The sequence below is a fragment of the Onychomys torridus genome, chromosome 11 (assembly GCF_903995425.1).
Source record: "Onychomys torridus chromosome 11, mOncTor1.1, whole genome shotgun sequence".
Classification (NCBI taxonomy): domain Eukaryota; kingdom Metazoa; phylum Chordata; class Mammalia; order Rodentia; family Cricetidae; genus Onychomys; species Onychomys torridus.
In genome coordinates, this window is record NC_050453.1 from 13759347 (window position 1) to 13785371 (window position 26025).

Here is a 26025-nt window from a genome sequence, read left to right on the forward strand (position 1 = left end):
GACTCGGGCCTGCAGGAGTCGGGTCAAGGCAGGACGCGGCGCCCGCGGCGGGCTTCGGCGGGGCTCGATTTCCACTCGGACCGGGTCCCGCAGAGAGCGCGGTCCGCTTGCTCCGGGGTTACACCCACGGGCCGAGCGCGGCGTGCCAGCACCGGACGCTTCGGCTCGGCGGTCCCGCGAGCTTCGTCTCCCTCACAGAAGACGTTACCGGCCCGCAGCCACGGCCGGCTGAGGACACTCCGCAGGAGGGCGCGGGCCGGAGCGCGACGGGGTGCCTGGGCGGCCGAGATAAACCGGGTGGGGACGCCGGACGCTCACGAGCGGGCGGGCCGGACGCGCCACGGGGCCCGACCAATCGCCAGCGCCGGCGATGATTCAAAAGGTCGAGCGACCAATGGGAGCCCGGGGAGGTCCCGCTGGGGGCGGGACCTCGGAGGCGCGAGTGCGCGGCCGAGTGTGTCGCGCGCGGAACCGCCGCGGGCTGCTCGGTGACCGTCCCGGAGTGGCTGGAGTTCCCGGCGGAGCGCGGCCAGGTGAGCGTCGGCCGCGGGTCCCCGGCGCGTGCGGAGGGAGGGTGCCCCTGGGCGGCTGGCGGGGCTGGGGCGGCGCGGGCCGGAAGCAGAGCGCGGGTTTCGAATTGCGGGCTCCCCCTTCCCCCTCGGACGCGCGCGTTGGGAACTCCGGACGGCCGGGGCTGTGCTTGCCGCGGCGTTCCGGCCCTCTGGAGGGCGGGCGGCCTTCGGGGAGGAGCTAACTGCCGCCCGGAGGGCGAAGCCCCGACTCCCGAAGCGCCATCCCGCCTTTCCAGGCCTCGTGAGTGCTTCTGCGTGCTGACAGCGGGCCTCGCGCCTCCCGCGGCTCCGAGGGCCGCTGAGTGCGCACCCGGGTGTCGAGGGCCTGCTCCGGGGCACTTGAGGGCCGGCGGGCCGGCCGCGAGTCACCCTGCCGTTGCGCCCGTCGTGGGTCGCTCGCCTGCTGTGCGAGGGGGGCCGGAGCCCAGGTGCACAAGCACGTGTCGATCTGGGGCTGCAGAGAAGCGCGGGATAGGGGAGCTGATCCAGAGAGGGCGGCGATAAGTTCGGGTTAGTTTCTGAGCCCTGCGTGGGGAGGAGGGCGCGAATGAGTAGGACCGAATGATAAAATGCACCTTTGGCTGTTCAGGGAAAAGGCCTGATAGACGGTTCTGCAGAGGGCACAGACCCTGCCAGCAGGTTCCTGTTTGCGTTTGGCCCAGCAGGCCTGTACCGGCTCAGCTGTTAAAGGAAAGCTGTCAGACATCATTTGAGTTTTTCTTTCTGCCACCTCAACGTGTTCCGATTTGGAAAAGTGGAGAAATGATTAAAGACCTTTTTTTTTTTTTTTTTTTCTCGTGAGCAAAGTAGCAGAAAGAAATCTCTCACACTGATAAACATAGTAATATACTGTACCATAATGTGTGAGGAGTCCAGTGCCAAGTGACACCCAAGTTAGCAAGAGTCTGGTCTAACAGAAAAACTGCCTGAGAAGCCTGGTGTTTCTGCTGTGTGGGATTGAGGGTACTGTGTTTCATAAACAGCCTTTCGTGGCTGACTTGGCCGAAACCCCCTTTTAAGGGAAGCCTATCTGCCTATCTTGACTTGTTAGTTCGGTGCACCAGGACACGCACTAGGGTCTGGAGCCTCCTTGTCCTATCTGGTATAATTCTCTCCTGCAGTGCAATATTTTGGGATCCTATTACATAACTTCTCTGACTGTGTATGGATCTTGGGCAAAGTGGCATGCACATCATTGTTGCTAGTCCCATCCTTTATTGTCTCCTACCATGTGAAATATCACCGTCAAGTCTCAGTCCTTTGTGTGTGGGTGGGTTTTGAGACAAGATCTCTAGGTAGTCCTGGCTGTCCTGGAACACACTGTAGACTAGGCAAACCTCCAACTCACAGAGATCTGTCTGCCTCTGCCTCCGCCTCCTGAATGCTGGGATGCTAGGATTAAAGCCACCAGGCCCAGCCAAGTCTCAGTTCTTAATTCTTTCCCTCCCTCTTTTCCTGGGGATCAAATTTCAGACTCTTTCACATTATAGACACATTTTTGAAAAACTAAGGTTCAGATATCTACTGGGTGCCTTGATTTATGTATCCCAAGGTATTGTATTTAATGGGTAATATATTTTTTTTTGACATTGACTCGGGTTCATTGTTGCACAGATGTAGTTAATATGGTGTCTGATGCACTAGAGAAATAACTGAGTCTAGGGCCACACCATCCTAATCCTCCAGATTTCATCTGATCTCAGAAGCTAAGTAGGACCGGGCCTGGATAGTATTTGGATAGGAGAAATGACAGTGAATGAATGCTTCAGATGGTCCAGAGTGAATCTGTTCAAGGGCCCTTTTCAAGATGCAGGTGGTCCGGAAGCCCCAAAGCTCATATTTCGAGTTTTTGAAGTGTTGTCTGAGCCCGGAGTGCCATCTTCATGTGGAAAGACACCGTGGCTTTCTTGAACTTGGGATGGCCAGGGTAGGAGACCAGTGCTAGTAACTGGCTGATGTGGGGCAGTCTGGGAAGGAAGAGGGACACCAGAGAAGGAAGCCCAGAACATTTCCTTCCTCTTTGTCCAGGGAGGCTTGGGACTAAGTGTCGAAACGACAGAGCTTGATGTTGTCACCTTCCTTTTTTGTGCCGATCCTCCTTGTGCAGACGTGCCCATTGCCCTTCTTCTCCCCAAGGGCCCTCAGGTACTCTTTGCCAGTCCATCTTTATTCCCAAAGCTTCTGGGCTCTTACCCCAGAGATGCTATCACACAGTTAGGGAGACTGAGGCAGTCTCTGTAATGTGCCTCTAATCACAAGATAAGCACTTGTCTTTACTTTCATCTGCTGTCTGTCTAAACAAAGCTTGTGAAGTTTTTTCTCAGGTGATTAACAGTGAAGAAATGTATTTAGAAAGACTGTCTTGGGAGTGGTAGGTAATGTAACTTTCTCCTTAATTCCAGTCTGCAAGAGTTCTTATGTGTTGCTGTTGGGTTGCATAACCAGCTCTTGGCAGGAGTGTGTGAAGAGTGTCTTTATGTACTTTGGTGATATATGGAGAAGTGCTCAGCAGGGGACATCTTCTGCTGAACACTTCTGTCTGCTGCTTGCTCCATTTGGTATCAGGGGCACTGGCCAGAGGCACTTGTTTTATCCCGTGAATCTGTGAATTTGGTAGTCAGTGAAGAGAAAACACCACTACCTCAGAGCTGGGAGCACAGCTCTCATTTGATATTTCTAGAAGGATGGCAAAGTGTTTTATGTAAATGACAATTCTTGAAGATTGTAGTTTCTTGAAGTATATATAAGGTTTCATGGGCCATGTTTTGAAACAGTGGCAAAGGATGTTCCAACTGGAGTAGGTGTCCGCTCTAGGCTTGCGAGGTGAACTTGGATGAAGGCCAGGTTCTTGTTGGCTTAGGTGGATGGTTGGCAGAGTTACTTAGTATGCACTTGGGATTTGATTCTGAGAATGCAAACTTTATGAAGTAAACCTCAGATATGTTATTCATTAAGGATTGAAACATTCCTGTTGGTACATTTCTAACTTTGTTTATTTTTAACAAGCTACCTTACTGAAAAATAATAAAATTAAATACATTTTAAAGCTTTTAAAAGATGACATTGCAGATTTACATGTGAAAATAAGTGTCCTTTTTGAGATGTTCTGAGTTTTGGTTATTGCAGGTGAGTAACATTTTGAGTAATACACAAGATGCTTGTTATGTTGTAATTCTCAGTACCACCTCGTACCCCAGTGGCTAAGTCATCGCCTACAAAGTGATTCCAAATAAAATAAAATGAAGCTCAAAGAATAGTTTGTGTTGTCCTGCTAGTCCCTCACCTGTATTTGTGAGTTTTGATAGAACATAAACTTTAAGCTCACGTTTTGTCATCTATAGAATAAGGACCTGTGCATGCCTTCCTTGGAGGCTTCCTAGCCCCCAAATCCTGACCAGTTAACAGAGCTAGAAAGTTATATTTTAGGGGTCAACCTAGTAAAAAAAAAAAGTAGTAAATATGACTGAATTTTTTTCTTTAAAATTGTTCAGACTAATTTTAGAAAATGCCAAGTAGGAAGTTTGCCGATGGTGAAGTGGTCAGAGGTCGATGGCCTGGGAGCTCCCTTTATTATGAAGTAGAAATTCTGAGCCATGACAGCAAATCCCAGCTGTACACTGTAAAATACAAAGATGGAACTGAGCTGGAACTGAAGGAGAGCGATGTTAAGGTGAGTGTACCTTACTTAGTCTTGCAGTAGAATGGAGGGGCCTTGGGGCTCATCTGTTCTTGGCTGGGGGTTGGGAATGTGTGAATGAGGTGTGGGTTCAGATCCCAGCAAGCTCACACCACTGGGTCTGACCCCTCCTGGGAGGTGTTTGCTGTGAGTGCTGTTTGACAGGGTAGGAGAGGGCCTGGGTTTAGGGATGTCTTTAGCGCTGTTTCCTTGAGTTGAGTGCTAGGACAAATGGGAAAACAGGTGTAGGGAGGGCAGCATACCAAAGGCCTATGGATGTCGTAGACAGTCAGGTACCAGAGAGGTGGATGGCTGGGGACAGTGAAGAGGTCTGCAGGGGGCAGGCAGACGTGGGGGTTTTTAATAGCTATGTACAAGGCTTGAGTTTCTTTTCTGAAACAGGGTCTCACTGTGTAGCCCTGTTGTCCTGGAACTTGCTTTATAGACCAGGCTGGCCCCGAACTCAGAGATCCCACTGCCTCTGCCTCTCAAGTACTGAGATTAAAGGTATGTGCCACCACCTCTTGTCAGGGCTTGAGTTTCTTTCTTTCTTTCTTTTTTTTTTTTCCTTGAATCCCCTGAGTTTCTTCCTCAACATTGGTGATTTAATCAGAGTGACGTTTTCTAGGTTTGAGGCCAGCTCACAGTTTCCCTTTTCCAGCCTATCTGTTGAGGGCCTGGATTTTAAAATATTGGTGCATGGTATATAAATACTTAACATAAAATGCATAAAAATTAATTTCTAGGAAAAATACCTTAAAGCTGCAGAGTTTTAGTTGTATTCTACAGGTATGAAATTATTTAGTCAAAGTGCTTTATCTACTTAGAACTTTTGCAGTTTGGATCTGGCTGGTGGTGGCGCACATCTTTAATCCCAGCACTCATGAAGCAGAGGCAGGCAGATCTTTGTGAGTTCAAGGCCATCCTGGTCTACAGAGTAAGTTTCAGGACAGCCAAGGCTACACAAAGAAACTCTCAAAAAACAAAACAGAAAAAGAACTTTACAGTTTTGGACCTTGTGACTCGTCAGTAACTAGGAGTTTGGACCCTGGTCTGTGGATCACACCGTGTGTTTTAGGCTTCACAGCTCATGGAGTTTCTGGAGCTTAGGGGCAGCTCCAGGTGGTATGGCATATGACTTCTCTTTTGATGCTGCTAGCAGTCATTTGAGACCTGTAAATGCCACCCTTAGCTGAGCACCAGATGCACCCAGCAGCCCTGGACAGACGCCCAGGGTTTGCCTGCCTCAGGTCTACATCCCGAGAACGAGGAAGGAGTGATTTGCAGAGTACAGCTGACCAAGGGAGTTAAATGCATGCTTTGTTTTTGAGAGCTCACGTGGCTTCAGAGTGACTCCATAGGGCTGCTTAACTTTGAAAAATTGGTTGCATGCTAATTATGTTTGACCATGTTGGTTTTGGTCATTATCAGTTAGCAGCCTTTCTTGTATTACTGGGAATACGCACAGCTAGTGGGATAGACACTGGTTCCGGGGATACCTTCCACGCTGGAGGGGGGCAGCACTGTTTCCCAGGAGCTGGTCCTATGGGATCAGTTCTCAGACCGTGAGTCCCTTGATGCTTAGAATGGATGGCAGCAGAGAGTGGCCCTTGCTGACCTCTTGTAGCTTAGGCCTGCCACTGGATGTTAGTGCTCTGAAAACACGTGTTGCTTCCCCTTCCCAGCCTTTAAAGTCCTTCAAACCAAGGAAAAGCGGCTCGACGTCCAGCTCCCCCTCGAGACGCCGTGGCAGCCGCTCAAGGTCGCGCTCCCGGTCCCCTGGCAGGGCACCGAAAGGTTCCAGAAGATCTGCCTCCGCCTCCCACCAAGCTGACATTAAGGAAAAGGAAGCACGGAGGGAAATTCTGCAAGTTAAATTGACTCCGCTTGTATTGGTACCGTTCTCATCTGTAACTGCACTGGCTTCCCTTTATATAAATGCCTATTCAGACTATGTGTACTTTGGTTATTGAGATAACTAATAGAAGGAAATAGCAAGTGTTTGAAAAAGAAATATAGTTGTTTGGACTATGTAAGAAAAATGTTTTTTATTTTTTATTTTTTATTTTCAACGTGTGCATGTGTACATATGTATAGTGTGCATAGGACACACATGGAAGTTGGAGGACAACTTTGTGTAGTCAGTCCTCTCCTTCCACCCTTATGTGAGTTAAAGGGATCAAACTCAGGTCATTGGGCAGGAAGGAAAGCATTTCTCCCCATTGACCTGTCACATTAGCAACTTCTAAATAACGTCACTCGGGCACTATTCATCTGTGGTCTTTAAACGATGTGTCCATCAACTCAGACATAGGTTGTCGGCTCTGAAATGATGAGACAGCTATGTCACAGAGAGACATTCTCGCTCTGGCTGGCATCCTTATACTTGATCACTTCTGCTATCGAGAACTGGTGGTGTTTTCAGTGGACTGGCTTTCATGGTGCATGTAGAAACCTGTGGAGCCTGGAGACTTAGCACAATGAGGTTTTTTTGTTCCCTCCAAGACAGGGTAGCCCAGGCTATCCATGAACTTGTTATAATTCTTCTGCCTCAGTTTGCTCAGTGCCGAGATCATAGGGTGAGCTACCACATTTGGCAGATGAATATTTTAGAGCAGTAGTTCTCAACCTTCTTAATACTGCAACCTTTGAACACAGTTCCTGGTGGTGTGGTGACCCTCAACCATAAAATTATTTTTGTTGCTACTTCATAACTGTAATTTTGCTACTGTTATGACTCATAATGTAAATATTTTTGGAGATAGAGGTTTGCCAAAGGTGTCTCATCCCACAGGTTGAGAACTGCTGTTTTTAGACAGTAGAGCAAATACAGAATGTTTAAAGTAAAAAGAATATTTTTGTATTCCGTTCACTTAATATTATCTCTTCTGGAGACAATGCATGCAGGCTCTTAATAATATTAAAAACTAGACTGTATAGACTGTATGTGTACTCTTGTAGTTAGACTTTTAAAATATTAAAATAATTAAAATAACTTGCCATGGAATATTTTTCTCTTCTTGTGTTACATAGTAAATATAATAAATTATATAGATGTTATTGTTAAAGTCAGTTCTGTGGTGCAACCTAGTGTTTTTCTTTCCAAATTTTCAGTATTCTAAACACTTTTCTGCAACATCTGGTTAATTCCTTAGACTAAGGTTGGCGTCACACACACACACACACACACACACACACACACACACACACACACACACACACCACTGAGAGGGTTTCTCTGTGTAGTTTTGGGGCCTGTCCTCCTCTGTAGACCAGGCTGGCCTCAAACTCACAGAGATCCGCCTGGCTTTGCCTCCTGAGTGCTGGGGGCACCACCACCACCCGGCTTAGACTCAAGTTCTTATGAAACTGAACTGCTGGGTCATATGGACAGTGCAGAACAGAGGCTTGTTGCTAGATTGGGTGAGAAGGTTTATACCAGTGTCAAGACTAGGAATGCTGGATTTTCATTCTGAGGATTATAATAGTGATTTACCTTCAGGCCGCCTCAGCTTTGGATGTCATGTTAGGACTGCGCCTTTCCACTCTTGGTTGTGCTCTTTCTGAATAATCTACCTCACAGTGTTGGGTAGTCTGTCATCATATGTCTATCCATTTAATGAAAAACATTGGCATGTAGTTAGCATGGTTTAGAGTTGGCTGACTGGCTGTGTTCCTCTGTGGTTAGTACAGATTATTCAAAACCTGAGGTATTGCACATAGTTCTTAGGTGTGTCATCCATTTGCTGACTGACACTTTGGTAAGCTTCAGTGTATGGTGACTGCTCTATTGCTCAGTAAGACATTGAGCTAGAACCCACTGTGTTAATGCTGTCATTTGTCAGCTGGTCTTTGAGTGGATATGTTTTGTTGGATCTTTGTTTTCTGGCTCAGTAGTGCTTTAGTTGATTAACAGTCTACAGAGGAGTGAAGAGACTGTTGCAAGCGTTGTCTTAAGTTCTTGCAAGGAAGGAAAATTAAATACCAGGTAGCATGAAATTCAAGTACGCACTCTTCCCTTTGTTGACTGTTTAGGGTCACTGAAGAAATATTTTTTCTTCATTTTTTTCCCCCTAGCTTATGAATGAATTTGCCAGTTTTTACTTACCTGCCTTTCATAGGAATGTTAAGTATCTGACGGTGAAATTATTGAAACATTTAGTATGAAAGTGTTTGAAAGATGGAAACGTTTGTTCCAAAACTTGCATGATGTTGCACAACTGTAATCCCAGTACTCAGGCAGGAGGGTGAGGCTGGAGGATTGCCACAAGTTTGAGGCCAGCCCAAACTACGTAGTGAGTTAAGGCTAGCTGGTTACATCATGAGTTTCCTTATCAAAAGACTAGAACACAGTCTGTGCTGTAAGAGCTGACCTTTGAAAATCAGGGAGGTCTCATTGATTTTGTCTTTGGCTTTTAGCTTGTCTCTGCTTCATTTCCAGTAGTAACTTGTTTTCATTGTGATCCTTTCAGTCAGTTACAGTTCTGATTGTGATGCTCTCATATCCCATTTAGAAGCCGTTTGGAAACAGCATCAATGTCTACAATGGGGAGCCCGAACATACGGAGAGAAATGACATATCTCATAAGAACAAGCAGGTAGCCAGTACTCTTTCACCTGGGGTACTCTCTCGTTCTTTCTTTTCCCTTCACATTCTCGGGAATTGGTGTATTTTATTTGTTCATGTTCTGTCTTTAAGACTACATGTAATTTAACAATTTTATTCTTGTACATTCACAGCTGTTTAGAGATGCTTAGTAGTATTTGCATTAATTGTAAACTACAGATATTTAGTACTTTTTTCTTCAAACTAGGAAAGAATTATTTTGTCACCAGAAGGCAGTTACATAGCCACACAGTACAGCCTTCGTCCAAGAAGAGAAGAGGTCAAAGTCAAAGAGGTCGAGTCCAAGGAACAAAAGCTTGTTTCTAAAGGACCTGCACCTTTGGAAACCTTTCAAGTGACCACTCCACAGAGGAAGGACTTGGAGTTTGGAGGAGTACCTGGTAGGTGTTAGAACCCAATGAAGGAGGAGAAAGCGTGGGCAGAGATGCTCCCATGTGCACAGGAAAGGTCTCTGTGCAGCAAGAAGAGAGTATGAGGAGATGAGAGACTGGGGAAGAACTCTCCAGAGAAGGAGCAGTGGTATAAAGCCTGAGTAGAAAGGGCGCTGATGTGGCTCTCTTTAAAGCTTCAGCTGTCTAGTGCATGCTGAGGATGGAATTGCAAAGGAGTGGTGAAGAGAGTTTGCCCAGGGGAACGATGCAGGAAGGGTGTTGGCGGTCCTGTAGGGCAGAGAGCTCTGTTAGTGATGAGTGGAGATGGCAGGGCCTGCCTTGCATTCCTAGCAGGAGCAAGCTGCAGCATAAAGCATCCTGCTGCTCTCCCCTGCCTGCTAGGCAGTGTGCAGAGCCTGTGGAGTAGTGAGTATGAGAAGCTGGTGCAGGCTCAGGACCTCAACCAGATAGCTTAGTCTGCTTGGATTACCTGTTCTGCTTGTTGTAAGTTATAACACCTTGCTAGTTGGTCTTTCCCAGATGGTGTTCAGCATCACCCCAAATCTGTATGTGTTCTGTAAGTGTGACAGTATGTTAAATATTAGAAATTTATGGATATGAAGTCTATTAAGATTAGAGGGCTTGCTGGGAGGTGGTGGCACATGCCTCTAATCTCAGCATTCGGGAGACAGAGACAGGAGGATCTCTGTGAGTTCAAGGCCAGCCTGGTCTACAGAGCGAGTTCCAGGACAGCCAGAGCCAAACAGAGAAATCCTGTCTTGAGAAAAAACAAACAAACAAACAAAAAGATAAAGGGCCCATTTCAGGCTCGAGTATAGTGGCTTGTGCTTATAACCCAGCACTGGGAGGTTGAGGAAAGAGACTCTATAGAGTTCAAGGCTGGTTTGAGCTACATAGAAAGCTCAAGGCTAGTGTAGGCTATGTAACAAGATCCTGTTTCCTCTCCTCAAAAAGATCAGACTGACCATTGTTTGGTGTCCAGGTCTTAGCACTTGGTCTTTCTTTCGGTGCTGGCTGGAGTTGAAGTTTCAGAGTTAGGTCTCTGAAGTGAATCCATGCTTTCCTCACTTACCAAGGTTGTACGCCCATTGGAAATGACAGGTAGAGGTAGAGTTAAAAAGTTACTACATTTTATGACTATTTTGTGTGGTAAGGGAAGGAGGGAAGGAGAGAGAGTAAGCAAGCTAACACTGTAGTGTTCATGTAGAGGTCAGGGTTAATTCTCTCCTTCCCTTCCATGTGTAAATCCTGGGGTTTGAACTCCCATTGTCAGGCTTTTTTGGCTAATGCCCTTACCTGCTGAACCATTTCCTTAGCCTGAGATAGGGAGAGGTTTTTTCTTTTTTTAAGATTTATTTATTTCATTTTGTATGTATGACTGTTTGCCTGCATGTTTGTTGTGTGCACCATGTGTGTGCCTGGTAACTAGGGAGGTCACAAGAACAAGTTACAGATGTTTGTGAGCTACCTTATGGATGTTGGGAATGGAATGCAGGTCCTCTGAGAGCAAGTGCTTTTAACCACTCAGCCATCTCTTGTGCCCCTCGATGGGTGAGTTTTTGATGCTACTTTATAGATTGGGTTCAAACAGCTCGCAGGCCTGGTGTAGCCCTAGAGTCAAAACATCTAAGTATAAATAAATAAAACGCCCGTGTGCCTTTGGAAACAAAACAAAGTGGATTGAAGTGTGAGTCTGCCTGGACTGGTTGTTTGCAGGTGCGGTCCTCATCATGCTCGGCCTGCCTGCTGTCCTCTTCCTGCTGCTGCTGCAGTGCAGACAGAAGGACCCCAGCCTGCTGAGGTTCCCTCCTCCTCTGCCAGCCATGGACGAACTCTGGGAAACCAGAGTGTGTGGCATCTACCTCCTCTGGTTTTTTGTTCAAGCTCTCTTTTACCTTCTGCCGATTGGGAAGGTAAGATTTTGGGTTTTTGGTTTTTTTTTTTTTTGAGACATGGTTCTTGTTGTATAGTCTTGGCTGACCTGGAACTCATCAAGTAGACCAGGCTGGCCTTGGGATTAAAGGCGTGTGCCATCCTGGCTGAAGGGGCATGGTATTGTGAAACTTGTCTGACTTCTTTGCTATTGCTTACATTTATAGCAGTTTCAAAGTTAGAAGCCGTCAGTCATAGACTAAAACAGTTATTTCTGTGCCCTATAACTCTTCACATATTAAGCATAACTTTAAAAATATAATTTAGATTTCTTGTCTAATTTCCTGTGTTTACTTTTCTTGCTTTTTCAATTAAATACCCGACAAAAGAAAAAACAAATTACTTTGGCTCATGGTTTGCGGGTAACATCCATATAAAGAAATGATGGCAGGAGAGTGAGGTGCTGGTCATTGAATCATTGGAGCGGAGAGAGGATGCATAATGGTACTCAGCTTCCTTTCCCCTTTTTTAAAAAATTATTTTATCATTTTGTGTATGTCAGTGTTTGCCTGCATGTGTATGTACACTGTGTGTGTGCAATACTCCCAGAGGCCAGAAGAGGGCATCAGATCCCCTAGGACTGGAGTTAGAGATGGTTGTGAGCATCCATATGAGTGCTGGGAGTGACCTCCTGGGTCCTCTGGAGAGCAAGCAGCCTGCGTTCTTAATCACTGAGCCATTGTTCCAGCTCCTCTCTTTCTTCAATCTGGGAGCCTAGCCAAGTCTCAACCCAGTCAAGAAACTTCTCAGAGCTGGGCCTAGAGGTTTGCCCTGAGGTGATTCTTGATCTTGTCAAGTTGATATTCAGTATTTCTGTCATACCTTCCAATTCAAACAGAGAAGAGTAAGCTATTTAATGGCAGGCTGGCTCTTGGTAGAGGCAGCTGGGGAAAAGTATACTTCCTCAGTGTGTTCACTTCAGGTACAACATCTTAAGTCATTGTCTTCTGGGCTCTGTGGATTAAAAAAAGAGAGAAACAAAATACAGATTAAAGTTTGTTTCCAGTTTTAATCCTTAGAAATTTGTCAAGAACACCGAGTCCTTTTCAGACTCATGTAGTATCTTTTAAACTCCCCCTGTTGCTGAGTAGCCTGCTTTCAGTTGTGTACTTTTCCTTAGATGTTGAACAGCTCATGCTGAACATGAGCTGTCCTAAACAGTACATCATTTATTCAGACCTTATTCTTAGGAGACTGAAGCCTTGCCAGATGGAAGCTGTGTTAGCAGGACGGAGCTGCGTCTCATTGTTACTGGCTGTCCTGGGCTTCTGTGATGATGGACTTACAGTCATTCTTACTGTAGGGCTCTGTTCAGATTAATTTATCATGAAGCTTATCTAAGCTAGATAACATTTATTTGGAAAATTAGCTTTGGTGATTAAAAATCATGCATACACACAAACCAAAGTGATAGAGATATACAGATTGATGATAGGTAGGTAGGTAGATAGGTAGGTAGATAGATAGATAGTATGCGTCAGACAGACTCAAGGTCGAGAAATCCTGTATCTGTATTATCAGACTAAGCCCAACAAGACACCTGCAATCGAGAAGGGTCACTTGGGGTTTCGCCAATCCTGTGATCTCAGGTTTTACATTTCTGTCCTGGGTTCCCGTTCCACAGCAAATGCAGAGGTGTTGGCAGATGATACTATCTTAGTGTTGGGCAGTTTAAAGTGAACAGCTACACTTTTGAGTAGCTACTTGAGGCTATTGTGGCTGCCCACAATGCTCAGGCAGCATTCGCACCCTCTTAGGGGCGTGGGTTTGCCATGGTGGCTTCCACTTGGGAAGTGTGTTCATAGTCCTTTGCTGGAGAGTAACACTCAGCATAGTAGAGGAGCGTGTGTAAAGAGGGGAACAAGTCAGTGTATACATGGTGTTGGCAGCACACTGCCCAATTGAAAAAGCCCTTCTTGTGAAACTGTTGTTTACATATACATGCATATTATTGGCTGGATTCCCCATATGAGAGAGAACATGCACATCTCTTTCTTTTTGAGGTTGTGTGACCCACACTTCATACTCTAAGGATTGCTTTTCTGTAGCCTTTCCTCCTTTTTCTTTTTAACTAAAGAAAGGCTAAATGAGGCCGGGCGGCGGTGGAGCACGCCTGTAATCCCAGCACTCAGGAAGCAGAGCCAGGCGATCTCTGTGAGTTCGAGGCCAGTCTAGTCTTCAAAGTGAGTTCCAGGAAAGGCGCAAAACTACACAGAGAAACCCTGTCTCGAGAAACCAAAAAACAAAAAAGAAAAAAAAAGAAAAGAAAAGAAAGGCTAAATATAAGAGGAAGGACAGAATGCAGTGAGGGACACAGTTATGAAAGAAGATACAAAGCTAGTTGTTCTTCGGGTTCTAACACTGTCATGGGTTTTTCTGGTTGTGACCATTGGTAGTACATAAAATGTATTCCATACTGAAAGTATACAGTGGAGCGGGAAGCTCCATAGCTTCCTTTCTGAATGATTTTTCTAATGATGGAAGTTCTTTGAGTTGTAGATTGTTGTAGGTCTTGTTCTTTCTGTGTGTGATTTCTTTTATTGTTCTTATTTTTTCTTGAGAGCCTCACAAATGTGAGACCATTTTGTTAGTGATGGGAAGCCAGTGGAGAGTTTGGGGCACACTAAATCTTGTGCTGTGCATGGGAGGGTTTGCTAAGGGTGGTTGTTGGAGTAATCCTGGTGCACTAAGAAATTACTAGCTCCATGTTTAAGGTAAATGCCTGACGGTGGGGTTGCTTCATCAAGGGCTTGCCATTACATACTACTGTATTTCCTACTGTGAGATACTTACTTTCTTGGGTATAATGAAATTCAAGAGTTTGAGAAGATCACATACTTATATATGTGTATATATAAGAAAGGTGATAATGTGCTTTAATTTTTAAATTAAAATTTAACTTTTTTTTTCTTTTAAGGTTGTAGAAGGAACACCTCTTGTTGATGGAAGAAGACTCAAGTATAGACTAAATGGTGATTTCCTTCAATAGTCAGTGATCTCACTTTGATAGCTTTTCAACTGTTGGCACTGATTCTCTGGGATATTGAACAGTAGATTATCTTTTAGTAGTTTGAAGAATTTGTGGCTAAATTAACTTATTCTAGTAGCTAATAAGAAAAATGCTGTGTGTTGGCTGGGCGGTGGTGGCACACGCCTTTAATCCCAGCACTGGGGAGGCAGAGGCAGGAGGATCTCTGTGAGTTTGAGGCCAACCTGGACTACCAAGTGAGATCCAGGAAAGGCACAAAGCTACACAGAGAAACCCTGTCTCGAAAAACCAAAAAAAAAAAAAAAAGAAAAGAAAAGAAAAGAAAAGGAAAATGCTGTGTGAACCAAATAGTTATTCCTAGTATCTGGCGCTCTTTTCCTTCTACTTTGTTTGAGATGGGACCTCAGTATGTCACACAGGCTAGCCTGGAATTCACTTTGTAGTACAGGCTAGCCCTTGTGTTTCAGCCTCCTGAGTACTGACATTATAAGTGTGTGCCGCTAGCCTGGTTAGTTTCTTTTCCCTTTAAAGATTTATTTTTATTTTATGTATATGAGTGTTTGCCTGCATGTGTGGATGTATGTATTTATGCCAGTCAGAAGTAGGTGTTGGATCCTCTGGAACTGGAGTCACTAACCATTTTGAGCAGTCATGTGGGTGCTGGGAAATCAATGTGGTTTTCTAGGTTGAGAAGAGCAGCCATTGTTTCTCCTTTATTTTTTATTTAATTACTTTTGTGTGAGTGTGAGTGACTGTGTGTGTGTATGTGTGTGTGTGTGTGTGTGTGTGTGTGTGTCGTTCCCACCCCCCCACCCCCCCCCCATGCATGAGTGCATGTTCCTGAGTGTATGTGTATCCACTGTCTTAGTTAGGGTTTCTATTGCTGTGAAGAGACACCATGACCATGGTGACTCTTATAAAGGAAAACATTTCATTGGGGCTAGCTTACACTTTCAGAGGTTTAGTCCATTATCATCCTGGTGGGAAGCAAGGGAACCTGTAGGCAGACATGGTGCTGGAAAGATAGCTGATCTTGATCTGAAGGTAATAGGAGATGAACCATGTCCCACACTGGATGTAGCATGAGCATATGAGACCTCAAAGCCCACCTTCTCAGTGACACACTTCCTCCAACAAGGCCACAGCTAATAGTGCCACTCCATAGAAGCCAAGCATTCACATACATGAGTCTATGGGGGCCACACCTATTCAAACCACCACACACACCAGGTGTGTGGGAGCTTTTAGAGAAGTGCTGGACTCCTGGGACTGGAGGTACAGGTAGTTGTCAGCCACTGTGTGGTGCTGGGAACTGAACCTGAGTCCTTGGAGAGAGCAGTCTGTGCTCTTAACCACTGAGCCATCCCTCCAGTGGCTAGCACATACTTTTAACCACAGAGATCTCTTTCCAGCATGTTTTATTTTTCTTTCCTTTTCATTTTTATTGCTTCTTAATTAAGAAGAAGTTGCAAGGAAGGGTGTAGAAATTCACTGTTAACTGAAAAAGCAAGGAGAAAGCTTTGGGTCCCTTCTTGCCTTTTATTTTCTGGCAGTTATGCCTTCCCACATCAATCAGTGTCTTCTGTTTCTTGGAGTTTTCCTGGTAGGAAGTAGTTTTATGGGCTAGGTTGTATTTACTGTCTACTTGACAGACACTAGGGAGCTGTGGGCACTCACTGGTACATTTGGGTTGTGTGGGGAAGGAACAACTTGGAGCAGACGTTAACCCTTTGGTCTAGGTGTCTCCATGGTCAGCGCATGTGTTGGGGCTCGGTACACTTTCCCCTCTGAAGATTGATGAAGTGCCACTAGTGCTACTTAAGAAATCTGTGTGGTGGTTATCCCTAAGTGATTTTTATTTTACTAGCTTGAGTGGAGTGACTTGTTTTCTTCTCGAATTCCGTGTCCAATGCTCCTCCGTTTAGGACTGTGCTTATGTCTATAAATCCGTCTCACCATACCTTAAATTGCAGATGTACTTTCTGCAGGTGACCTACCACAGTAGAGCATCTGCTGGTCACCTTTGTGATCATGCAGCTCACTGCACTGTCCAGTCCCAGGAGAGGACATTGTATGGTATGTTGTTAGCCTGAATCCAAATTTGAGTATGGCTCTGAATGTGTCTTGTTTTTTGTCCTGTGCATGCTATAGTAGGAAATTCCTAAGTTGAACCACTGTAAGCGAGGAATGGTCTGAATAAATTTTAGTGTTTGACTTCCTTCTCTTCTAGTTTTGGGTGGTACTTGTTTACTGGCTTGCCTAGGACTCTGAAATCATTCTACAGGATTCTAGAAGGGAAGCAGAAATGTTTTGGGGGCTGCCTGCCTTTAAGTGCTAAGTTGCAAGCCATCCTAGCCAGCTCTGTGCCAGGCCTTAGACCATGTTTGCTGGTGCTGGCCATCTTTTTTGTTCTTGCTGAGCTCGTTGTTGGTGGACCCTGTCTGGGGATCTTTGACATGCTCTGTCTTCTGTCTGCGCTGGCCTGCGACAGTGGGGTCTGGGCAGAAGTGGGTTGTTTACTTTGCCCTCGGGTCTCTTGCTCTTGGTTTGTTGGTTTTTCTGAGCTGTGTTTTGTCTCTGTTGAGGGTGTGGTCTGTTCAGAGCACTGCACCTGGGCACTTGGTCCTTTTGTAAAAACTTCCCTCCTCTGTTTATTTTTGCTTCTAATATTACTTGATTTCTTTTTATGGGTTTTACCACTAAGGAAATTCCTAAGACATTTTGAGTGATTAATTTGCATAAACTATAGAGTGAGAAACAACTGTGTTGACCACTTCATAAATTTTATGAGGGTTAAAGTTATTCCTTGGAATAAACTTGGTATGTGGAAAACATGAGTTTAGATAGCAAATTCGTGATGTTCCTCTTAACTTTCGCAAAGGTTAGAAATCTTATTAATGACCATGACTTTTCTGTGTTTGACTGCTAATTGAAATGTAATTTGATGACTTCATCTGGAACATACCTTAGCAGTTCAGCTTTTGCAAGAAAAATGATTTCCTTAGCCAAAAGGCAAAACTGCTCTCCCCACCCTCCCCACCACACACACACACACACACACACACACACACACACACACACACACACACTGTTGGCCGGCACCAGTGAAGTGACTTGTAGACCCTCTCAGGGGTCAGTAGTCTGCCTGTGCACCAGAGTGTAGCCTGGGCTGGCCATGTCCTGGGATGACAAGTATGAGTGAGCACACTTGGTTTCCTCAGGGTTTGCTTGTGGCCTCTGTTGTGAGGGTAGAGTATCTTAACATCCATTTTCTAGGTGGCAGAATATAACTCGAATCTTTATACCATTACTGACTAGTGATGAATTCCAACATAAGTATTTATAGTTTTATGCCTACTAAAATCATTCTGCGCTGGGCGGTGGTGGCACACACCTGTAATCCCAGCACTCGGGAGGCGGGGCAGGAGGATCTCTGTGAGTTCGAGGCCAGCCTGGTCTACAGAGTGAGTTCCAGGACAGCCTCCAAAGCTACAGAGAAACCCTGTCTTGAAAAACCAAAAAAAAAAAAAAAAAAAAAAAAATCATTCTGCTACTAGGTTGTATTAGACTTGAAAATGTGTGCTTGCCAGTCTCTGTTGGGAGCTAATTATTTGGCTTTGGACTCTGACAGTTTGGAGTAGTGCATTTTGAGATTCTTTTCAATTTACAGTGAATTTCTATACCCTTTCTTTAGTTAACAGTAGGTAATGATGGTTCATAGTGCAAACGAATGTTAACATTTTTGAAAGACAGTACGAGAGGGTCTGGTATGTATACTGAAGATTACACCTTAAGGACACTGCACATTTGCATATTTCTGACTATAATATGGATAATGAAAATAAGACAAATATAAAAACACTGCACTGGCTAGTAGCTCCTTGTGCCCAGGAGGATAAGGATAAGGGGTGTGTGTGTGTGTGTGTGTGTGTATGTGTGTGTGTGTGGTGTTTTGAGCCCAAGAAATCAAGGCTAATTTGGTCAACCTAGTGTGACATGTCTAAAAAAAACCATAAATGTGAGCCCCAGGATGATGTTAATTAACTTCTCCCCCCCAAGGATTCTACGCTTTTGTCCTGACATCTGCCATCGTGGGAGCGGCTCTCTTCTGGGGCGTGGAGTTGTACTATGTGTACACTCATTTCCTTCAGTTCACACTGGCAGCCGCCATCTTTTCAGTGCTCTTGAGTGTCTACCTTTACGTCCACTCTTTGAAGGCCCCGAGGGATGAGCTGTCCCCGGCCAGTTCTGGTGAGCAGTACGTCCTGTGTTCTCTGGGTGTGACTAGAGCCTCGGCAGCCATGGCTGCTCTTGAGTAGCCTGCTGTTGTTTTCCTAGTTCATTGTGGGAGATGAAGAGACAAGAAGTAAAACAAAGGGGGAAAGCAATTGAAGGCAAAGTTCAAGTGTTTTCCTCATTCATTTTTAGTTATTAGATGACTAAAAGCCTCACAGCACAATTTTTTATTTATCCTTCCTGTCTAACAATCATCTATTTATTTATTTTTGCCAGGTAATAAATCCCTTTAAAAAAAAAAAAAAAAAAAAAGCGAAAAACAAAACCAGGCTGCAAGTTGTTTGGTTCTGACCTAAGATATTTTTTAGGAGTTTCCTGTGGACTGGATGTGGTAATAACATGCCCTTAGTCCAAGCACTTGTTAGACAGAGGCAGGAGGATTTCTCCAAGTTTGAGTCTAGCCAGAGCTACATAGTGAGACCCTGTCTCAAAAAAAAGTTTCCTATTATAAAATTAAAAAAAAAAAATTGCATACTTAAAAAAAAAACCAGAGGCAGGTGTGATGGCGTACGCCTTTAATCCCAGCGCTCCAGAGGCAGGTGAATCTATGTGAGTTCCAGGACAGCCAGGGCTGTGTCACAGAAAAACCCTGTCTCAATAAACAAACAAAAAAAAAAAGCCTCCGGTTTTTAGAGTTAAGGGATCTGTCTGGTCACATAAGCCCTCAGGAGGCGGGGCAGCTCTGGCTCCCTGGTTGGTCAGTTGGTCCTGTCCTTGGCTTCTCACTTCTGCAGTCTCTTGAGGGAGCAGATTGGACCTGGTAATAGGGAGCAGTTGGGTTTAAAGACTTTGATTTGACTAGGTGAACACTTGTCCCTTCCCAGGAAATGCTGTCTATGATTTCTTCATTGGCCGTGAATTAAATCCTCGAATTGGTGCTTTTGATCTCAAATACTTTTGTGAGTTGCGTCCTGGATTGATTGGATGGGTATGTTTTTTATTTTTGTACAATTCAGTGGTATAACTTTATCTTACATCTAGAAGGAAATGTAGGCAGTTTTAAAGAACAATAATTACAGTTTCCTTACTATATATATCTTACAGGTTTAAGATACTTTGTTATGGATTATTAAACATGGCAGAATTTTTTCATTTTTACATATATCTAGGAAAGTGATAGTGTAGATGGAATGATGTAAAAAATACTGTCTCCCTCCCTTTTCCAATAAGATCTTATTTTGACCCAGTTTCAGACTTGGAGAATTGTAGAAATAGAGTCAAGAATCCTTGTATTCTTTAGCCGGATTCCTGCATTAATGCCTAGCCCATCGTGGACAGAGACCTGTTAGTAAGAAGACTGTCGTCCTTCCTGGGTCCCATTAGTGCTTTACGGCTGCTCCATTCTTTCTTCTTGTCCCTGGCTCCTCTGGTCTGTGCAGGTTGCTTAGTCTCATGACCATGACACTGCTTTGGAGATACTGACTGGTCATTAAGACCATCCTTTACTTTGTGTCATTCCACTGTGTTCTCATGGTGAGAGTGAGGCTGTATGTCAGCTAGAGGAACACAGGAGTGCCATGTCAGGGTTGAGGTGTCCTGTTTTGTGGTGGCCATGGGGTGGTGTGGCCTGGGCTTGTCAGCTGTGCTTGTCCCTGGATGTGTTTCCTGCCTCTTTTTCTAGGTGCTGGTTAACTTGGTGATGCTTTTGGCTGAAATGAAAGTACAAGAACGTGATGCCCCATCCTTGGCAATGGTCTTGGTTAACAGTTTCCAGCTCTTGTATGTGGTGGATGCCCTCTGGAACGAGGTAATGTTTTTTTTTTTTTTTTTTTTTTTTTTTTTGAGGTCCTAGTAGTCCATGCTGGCTTGAACTTGTGATCTTGTTGTCTGAGCCTCTCAAGTTTTGATTACAGGAGTGCATTTCTGAGACTGCATGAGATAGTTTTAGGAGGCCATGAAGTCAAGCAGCTCTGAGAGCTGGTCTTTCTCTGAGAGCTGGTCTTTCTCTGCTTGCATACAGAGTGAGGGTGGCTTTGTGCTGGTAATGATGCAGTGGCTCGGGGGCCTGCACATGGACAAGGGTAGGTGTGTCAACAGCTCTATTTAGAACTGGCTTTCTAATCATTTAACAGTGAATTCTGTAGCATTGTAAGGAAAAGCTCTTGTATGTACATATGCACATAGGTATTCCTGCATGGGTGTATATGTTCACATCCATGTGAGGCCCTGAGGACAACCTCAGGGTCACTCTTTGGACTGTTTTTTAAAATGAGGTGTCTCTGGCCTAGAATTTAGCAAGTAGGCTAGGCTGACTGAGCAGCATACCCCAGGGCTCCACCTGTCTCTGACTCCTCTGGCTAGGGTTACAAGTGCACACCACCTTATTTTTAAAGTGTGGGTTCTGGGGATTGAACTTGGGCCTTCATGCATACGTGGCACTCACTTTACTTGGCATTCTCCCTGGCTGCTTAACGCAAAACTGTTCAGGTGATATCAATAGGAAGCTTGGAGTGGGAAGTTTCTGCCTGTTCTCAGTGTCTCAGCTAGATCATAAAGAAGGGAGAGACTTCACTGTAGAATTTCCTCGGCACCTGGCAGCTGCTTGTAAGTTAGCAACTGATGGGACATTTTCAGTGCCCGTCTACCGCCATAGGAAATGGAGACTGCTCATGTGGACGTACCTGCTTTGGAGTGGAGTCTGTCCTGTGAGCTGAGGCCCTTAGAGCCTGAGCAGGGTTTGGGGTCATTGGTCCCATGCTTCATTACTCTTGTTCCTCTCACTGACTTTTGTCACAGTATTTGTTTTTATTTGTCCCATTCCCTGTGCTCCTCAGTCACCTTTCTCTTGTCTGAGATGCATAAGCATCATTCTGCTATCTAGGGTGTGAGCTTTAGGGCCTAGATTTGTGACCTTTGACTTTTTATTCCAGGATGATCTGGGGTAGATGCCTTTGGAGGTACTACTTTTTTCTTTAACCCAGAACTAGTTTTTCAGTAGAGCTCTACAATAGCTAGTTGTACTACCCCAGGGTAGGAACCAAAGTTTCAGCCACTCAGAGATGTGCTCATGAGTCTGGCCTTCAGGTATCTTGGTCCAGAGACATCTGTTGGACCATGTGTTCATGTTCACTAACTCTTAGAGTGTGCATGAGTGTGAAACCATTGGTTTACCTTGTTGCCAGCCAGCTTGCTGCTTCTGTGGAAAATGCATAGGAGAGTTGAAATGATCCAGGTTTGGTTGGTGGTTATACTGTTTTTCCACAAACACATTTTGAACCCATTACTTCTGCTAGGCATTGTGGCATGTGCATTTGACAAAAGAGGCTTACAACGCAGCAGAGAACATAAGTGGACAAGTAGAGTGACTGGTGGCTTTCTGGAACACAGAATCCTGGCATCTGAGAAGGGCTGGCTGGTGCAGGGTCAGAAGGCTGCCAAGGGAAGGGACTGAGGCTGCAGGAAGGTGAGGTCAGGGAGGCCCTGGGCAAAGGCAGAAGCCTGAGAGAGGTTTAGAGGTCTGTTACTGCAGGAGTGTCGGGTGAGCAAGAGGTAGGATGGTGGGACATGGTGACTTAGGCCAGAGCAACTGAACTCCTGCCTTTCAGCATTTTCGTATGCCTTCACTTGACAGATTTGGTTGTCAATTAGTTCTTTGCTTAAATCCTTTAACCATAATGTGGTTTTTATTTCTTCCCATCTCATTTTAGGAGGCGTTGCTGACTACCATGGACATCACCCACGATGGCTTTGGCTTCATGCTGGCCTTTGGGGATTTAGTGTGGGTCCCATTTACCTACAGCCTTCAGGCCTTTTACCTGGTCAGCCATCCCCATGACTTGTCCTGGCCGTTTGCTTCTTTCGTCATTGCTCTGAAACGTGAGTGTCGGCCTCCGCTCAGTCCGAGGCCCTGCGTCTGCTGGTGTCAGGTGGTTGTCTCTCACACCCCATCTTCCTTGATCACAGGTTTGAAATAATTTATGATGGAGGAGTACTGAGAAAATTCTGAAGCTCACAAAGAGAATGGAAGACATGCTGGCTCCACTAATCCTCTTATTAGAACATTCTACTTTGACGTTTAAGCAGTTGAACTTAAACAAATTGAATTGCTTTAGGAACAGTTTCTCTTCTCTTTGAGATGCCTGCATTTTCTAGAGATCTTAAAAGTGCGATTGGTCTTGATACAACTTTCGGCCTTACTGTAGAAACAGTACCAAATACTGTGGCCTGAGCTGCTCATGAACTGTACTGAGGGCGTGTGTGACAGCAGCATGCAGTGGAAAGGAGCCAGTCCTCTGGGGAAAATACCACTTGTGCTTAGTGGAGGAGGTGGGTTTTGAGGCTCAGTGGGAAGACAGGCAGGGAGCCAAGTCAGCACAGGTAAGGGGTGGCGGGGCAGAGGGAGAAGTCCAGCTTGGCTGCTGTGAGGGCTACCAGGCCCAGCTTTTTTTCAGGTCAGGTGGTTTTCCTTTTGTCCTTTGTGAACATTCAAAACCTCCACCAGAGGTGGATGGGAAAATTAGTACTGAACTTCAAATGGGGCTAGTTTTAGGACACAGAGTATCTATGATGGAAGAAGAAACCAAAGCACCTGGTTAATTTAGTGTCTCACTGATTATTCCTGTCAGTGGCACCTGTGAGTTAATTAAAAACAGTCTGATCTTACAGAGGCTGAAGTGGAGATTTGCATTTGTTATTCAGCTTGTGTAGTTGTGCTATGTCGTGCTATGTCAGGGTCTGTTGAGATGTGGGTAACTGCCAAGCTGAGGGGTTTCACACTGAAGTGCAGATGCTGGCTTCTGATTCAGCTGGTATTTTACCAAGGAAGTATCTACATGTCTCAGCAGACAGATAGCCTGGAGTCAGTGTCCACTGTCGCTGTCCCAGACCCTGTTCTTTGTGGGCATGGCTGGCTGGCTGTGTTAGTTTTGCCTTCAAGATGGATGATGAGTGAGACTCAGGGACTGGGTGTTTATTCAGTTGTTTTCAAGAAATCAGACTTTTTTTTTTTTTGGCTTTTTGAGACAGGGTTTCTCTGTGTAGCTTTGCGCCTTTCTTGGATCTCACTCTGTGGCCCAGGCTGGCCTCAAACTTGTAGAGATCCACCTGACTGTGCCTCTGAGTGCTGGGATTAAAGGCGTGTGCCACCACCGCCTGGCTCAGAAACAAGTTTTTAAGAAAAATTCCAGATGCTTTTAGATGCTAGGTTACATCTCAGTTACTAACAGGAAAATATTTTAAAATTTCAGTTTGTGGCTATGTCATCTTCCGTTGTGCTAACGCTCAGAAAAATGCATTCCGGAAGAACCCCAGTGACCCGAAGCTCGCACGTAAGGGTTTAAGTTTGTTGATTGATATTTATGTATTATGTGTAGGTTTCTATGCATCATCTTTTAGAGGTTATTAAAAGAGGTTTTTGTTTTTATATAGATTTAAAGACCATTCATACTTCCACGGGGAAGAGTCTGCTTGTTTCTGGATGGTGGGGCTTTGTTCGCCATCCCAATTATTTGGGTGATCTCATCATGGCTCTGGCGTGGTCCCTTCCATGTGGTAAGAATCTCAGTGCCGACTTGACCACTGTGCCATTGGTTGGGGTGAGAGCACCTGCCTGCTCTGGGCTCTGGGGCCTGTTTTCTTGGTGTCTGAAGGGACTGGGAATGTTTTGAGTTGGCTTTCCTAAGAAGACTGTATGGAACATTTAGTTTACCATTTGGCATACCTTGATTCAGAGGACTAGTTCTTTGGGCATTTGAGGGAAATCAATTGAGTGGCTGCTGTCACCTGCAGGGTTTAACCACGTCCTGCCGTACTTCTATGTCATCTACTTCACCATGCTGCTTGTCCACCGAGAAGCACGGGATGAGCACCAGTGCAAGAGGAAGTACGGCCTGGCCTGGGAGAAGTATCGCCAGCGCGTGCCCTACCGCATCCTCCCCTATGTTTACTGACCGTGCTCAGCAGGTCAGACGCCTCTCCCAACAGCAAGTCCAAACGAACTAACTGTTGATGCACTGACAGGATCTGTAGGTTTGGTGTTTGAGTCAGGACTATAGAGCCAAATAGCAGCTCCTTTATATAGCTGTGTAGCATTAACATAAGGGAAAGTACAAACGTGGTAGAATTTGTTTGTTAATAGGAAAATTTTAATCCCTAAAAATCTGAAGTCTTATTTTTGTAGTTTTTTGATTTTTCAGTTGTTTTTGCCATTTGAATTTTCTTAAGTGAAAACCCTTAAAGTACATCTATGCTATTTAAGTACATTGTACTTAAAGAGACAGGAATGAACGTTCTAACTCTAGGCCATGCAAACCCCAGCCCGGCATTGGCGGTGTATGTGAAGAGCAAGCAGATCCCCTGCAGGCCCTGGTGAAGGGGACTGTTCATAGCGGTGGCTTGACCTCAGACTTTAAAAGTGCTTTTGGAAATGTAAATACAGAGTCTACTTTTATGTAAGATATGGTGACTTGTGATTTTTTTCTGTACAGTTTTTGAATGTGAGATAATTGTCAGGAACTAAGTAGTTTTTTTTTTTTTTGTTTTTTTTTAATAAAAACATTTTCAGTGTTTTAAATTAAGTTTTTGTAAAGTAATGTGAATTTAAAAGTGTAAAGCAATTAGAATTCATTTAAAGTTAAAACATAGGAAAGTTATTTTTATCCAAAGTTTGTGAATTTGGCTTTGCTACCTCAATTTGCAGGTGTGTTTGCCTTTATAAACTGTTGCAAATAGAAAAAAGTATATTTTTGGAGTAACAGCACTATTTAAACATTTTTTTACACACATTGGTGTTGGAAAAATTGCCATTTCAGGCTACTATTTTTGTATATTTTTGACTTAAAATTCAACAGTGTTTTTGCTACAGTTTAGCTTTTACAGTTTATACTATTTTTGTATCCTTTATGTCTTCGGAACTCTCTAGAAAGGAGTTCTACCTGAAACAACTTTAAGGAGCTGACTTAAACTTTTGTTTTCTGTCTCAATTTAATAGATGTACTAAGCTGGTGGTAGCCATTGAATTCTAGTGAAGTTGATCAGTTTCATAGTAACTGTCCTGGACAAGTGCAAATTCACTAGACTTTTCTATTCAAAACTACATTGTCCCCAGAATCGTAAACATAAGGATGGAATCATTATAGTGTATACTTTTGGGTTTCAATTACACATATCCCATATGAGCCAGATGCAAAATGTTCATTCTGCTCCGAAGCTTAGAGTGTGTGTACAGTAGCTTATGTTACTGTGATCATGAAGTAGACACTCTGCGTTCTATAATTTTTTAGACTGTTTTTATGAAATTGTCACTGTTTTACTAGTACTAAGGTCTGCAAGCAGGTGTTTTTTATATTGCTTTTCTCCTGGTATCGGCATGTATGTGCTAAACTTAAAGGGAATTTTGGGTAAGATGAAAGACGTTGGATTCTTTGCCTGGTAGTGAGAACCGAGTCTGAGATAGGGTAGTACTCCAGTGTCTGGGTATCAGCCGCAAGTTGTTTTAAATTTGATGTTTGGCAAGCTTTGTAATAAGATTTTAGTTGAAAATAAAGAGTTGCTTTGATCACTTTATGAGCCTCTTTCTTTTTGCCTGTAGCTCTGGTGTTACA

The 26025-nt window shown here is 44.6% G+C and overlaps 1 protein-coding gene across 2 annotated transcripts; it reads left to right on the top strand.

Moving 5' to 3' along the window:
* Positions 1–419: 419 nt before the first annotated feature.
* On the top strand, positions 420–25987 carry Lbr (lamin B receptor). Of its 2 annotated transcripts, none has more exons than XM_036202431.1 (14): positions 420–533; positions 4064–4242; positions 5934–6143; positions 8763–8846; positions 9063–9255; positions 10984–11180; positions 14117–14171; positions 18248–18439; positions 19309–19412; positions 20106–20231; positions 22132–22300; positions 23671–23751; positions 23852–23974; positions 24212–25987. In XM_036202431.1, exons 2-14 carry the CDS (start codon positions 4078–4080, stop codon positions 24370–24372), a joined length of 1860 nt encoding a protein of 619 aa, XP_036058324.1. In that variant the 5' UTR covers positions 420–533; positions 4064–4077; the 3' UTR covers positions 24373–25987. The 2 variants fall into 2 exon arrangements, with proteins under 2 accessions (XP_036058324.1, XP_036058325.1); XM_036202432.1 differs by lacking the exon at positions 420–533 and adding an exon at positions 734–1082.
* Positions 25988–26025: the final 38 nt, after the last annotated feature.